The sequence below is a fragment of the Halyomorpha halys genome, unplaced genomic scaffold (genome assembly GCF_000696795.3).
Source record: "Halyomorpha halys isolate HHAL.00 unplaced genomic scaffold, Hhal_1.1 Scaffold2019.1, whole genome shotgun sequence".
Classification (NCBI taxonomy): Eukaryota; Metazoa; Arthropoda; class Insecta; order Hemiptera; family Pentatomidae; genus Halyomorpha; species Halyomorpha halys.
Window position 1 is genome coordinate 11,524 of NW_027108425.1, and position 2,616 is coordinate 14,139.

Consider the following 2,616-nt stretch of genomic DNA (forward strand, 5'->3'; position numbering starts at 1 on the left):
TTTTCTTGCGTTATTCCTACTTTTTGAGGTATAGAGTTTTTTTTGAGAATTAGAGTTATAGTAGACTTTTTGAGAATGAAAAATTAGTTTTTTTTATCGTTTTGAAACAGCCACCATTTTTTATTCCCCCTACCTATACTTGGCAGACTCTTAAATTTTGACTAGTAATTATACATAGTTTTCATTAAATTAATCAAAAATTGGGGTGAGATAACTGCCTTTTTTCTCCTCTTAGGCTCTTGTACTATATCAACAAGGCAGAAACGTTAGTTAAAAAGAAAGAAATTCCATAATTTGTAATATCTATAAATAAATATCGATAGGTACAATAGTAAATTATCGATATCTTCCTTTTCAGATTGAAAGCTACTTGAAAATGGTCTGATAAAGGAAGTACAATCGACAACAAAAGCTATTACTAACCTACTGATAATATATTCTCTCTCAATTTCCTTCTAATATTTGGAGCCTTCGAAAAATCACTGATATTGGTCTGTCTAATTCAGTACCTCGCTGTCAGTCCTTATGACAAGTTGAACTTCAGATTCAGAATGTTCACTGCAAAATGGTCTACAAGACGAGGTACTTTTATTTTTTAATAAAATAAATAAATAATACTAAATACAATAAATATAAATAATACTCTTTTCTCCACAAACTATTTAGTTAAAGGAAACTTTTGAGTTACACCATATTGAGACATAAAATTCAGCCAAAAATAATCCATGCTGGTCTAGTTTATGGAAGTAATAAAAATGTTCGGTTCCTTGTTATAGTGTTCGTTCTAGTTTAAAAAATGTGTCATCAAATAAAAGCATAAATTATTTTAACGATTAAAACTGTCAAAACAATATTAGTACGTGATTAGTATAATGACTCTGTTTAAGATGTTTTCTTTTCAAACTATACAAATCTGTCGAAGGAATTACTTCTTCAATCCAATTATTGTTTTTCCTTTTAATTATAATAATTAAATATAAAGTTAAAAAGCATAGTATATTAAAAAATATATATATTACTACTCTGGTTGAAGTATATAGTAATATATTGGAATTTATTATATCATAAAAAATATTTTTAAAAGATTTCATTTAGTAAAATAGCCATGAAGGTATTGTTTAAGTACATTTTATTTTTAAGACATTCTGATACATATAGATGAATTGTTTTCGTTTAATGTTTCCATATTCTGTTAACTGTTATTTATATAAATAAAGAAAATATTCATTTTTTTAATTTCCATTAACATGTAATGTAACAAAATGATTCGGGTCGAGTCATTAAAATGGAATTTTTAATAATTCCCATCGATCCCAAGCACAGAGAGAGGACAGAGGAGAGGCCCAACTGCCCTATCCGTATCTCAGATGATTAACATCGAAGTAGGGGAGCAATGAGCCGGTTCTCCGAGAGTGGTGTCCTTCAAAAGCAGTTCAGTATCGTTCGGGATTTTTTAGTGTGCCGCCATTGATTTTGATTTTGTTTCCGTTATTTTGAGGAATGGATCGTTTTTCGTGGTCGAATCTGAAGAAGAGCGTATGGTCGATATCCACCATGTTAGTGAGGGCTCGCAGGCGAAATGAAAACCAGCTCAAGAGCGGTGAAAGTCATCAGTTATCTGGAGACTATTCTCCAGGTCTGGATAACGCTATCTTTACAAGTTAGTATAAAGTTCTCAAATTTAAAAAACGGCAGGGCCGCGTTGCGCTGTCTGCTAACTACTTTTTAACTTGCGATTCATTTTGACTTCGTATTAAAATTCTCTTCTATTTAAACAATTATATTTATATCTTCTATAACATCGATAAATAATACTAAAAAAAATAATTTGGTATCTATCGTATCAAAATAAATATTTATTATTAAGTCTTAATATTCATATTGGAGCGGTAATATGATTGACACAAGTGATAACCGAACGCAACAGCACTATTTACACAGATTTGTACTATCTGACAACAAAAAATGTACTCGTAAAAACAATACTCCACAGAAACACGACTGTTTAATTCATAACTAAATTTTACAAACTAGACTTAAATTAAATTTCTTTATTAAAACTGCTTTAATTGCACACAATAATAGCTCAAAACAATTGAAAATTATTGAGATTAATTTTAAACAGTCTTATATATTCAAGGAATATTATATAAGGCTCTAAATCTAAATGTTACTAACAAGCTGGTTTTAAATTGTACTTCAAATACTGTACATAATATAATTGTAAATAAGTTATAGTAATTTCGAAGTTAATTATCTATTTTCAATTAATCATTGAGTTAAAACATAATAAAATTTTCTTAATTAGGATTCCTATTTATATGTTAATAATAACAACAATTATTCAAATAATCTCAACCTTATTAAAACATCACATGTTCAATGTTTCGTTTAATAAAAGCTATAATTATAACTTAACAACAGTATCAAGACAGAATTAATTATAATTTGCATACCTTAATTTTAGCTTCACACTGATTTATAAAACTTTGCATACTATCATGCCCTAGTCAATTCAATACAGTCAAATAAACCTATAAAAAATATCCAACAAGGGAAAACATATTTCTTTACTAATAAATTTGCACCATTCTATCTATCTATCTATATAAATAA

At 28.1% G+C, this 2,616-nt stretch overlaps 1 protein-coding gene across 2 annotated transcripts in view; it reads left to right on the forward strand.

The window, feature by feature from the left end:
- The first annotated feature begins 425 nt into the window (after nt 1–425).
- Nucleotides 426–2,616, forward strand: part of LOC106690988 (uncharacterized) — an 83,023-nt gene continuing 80,832 nt past the window's right edge. Inside the window, exon 1 of one of the 2 annotated variants that reach the window (XM_014436622.3) lies at nt 426–582. In XM_014436622.3, coding sequence (XP_014292108.1) covers nt 552–582 — 31 coding nt within the window. In that variant the 5' untranslated portion in view covers nt 426–551. Of the gene's footprint in view, nt 583–1,436; nt 1,661–2,616 lie in introns of those variants that run through there. The other variant, XM_014436620.3, reaches the window with a different exon arrangement.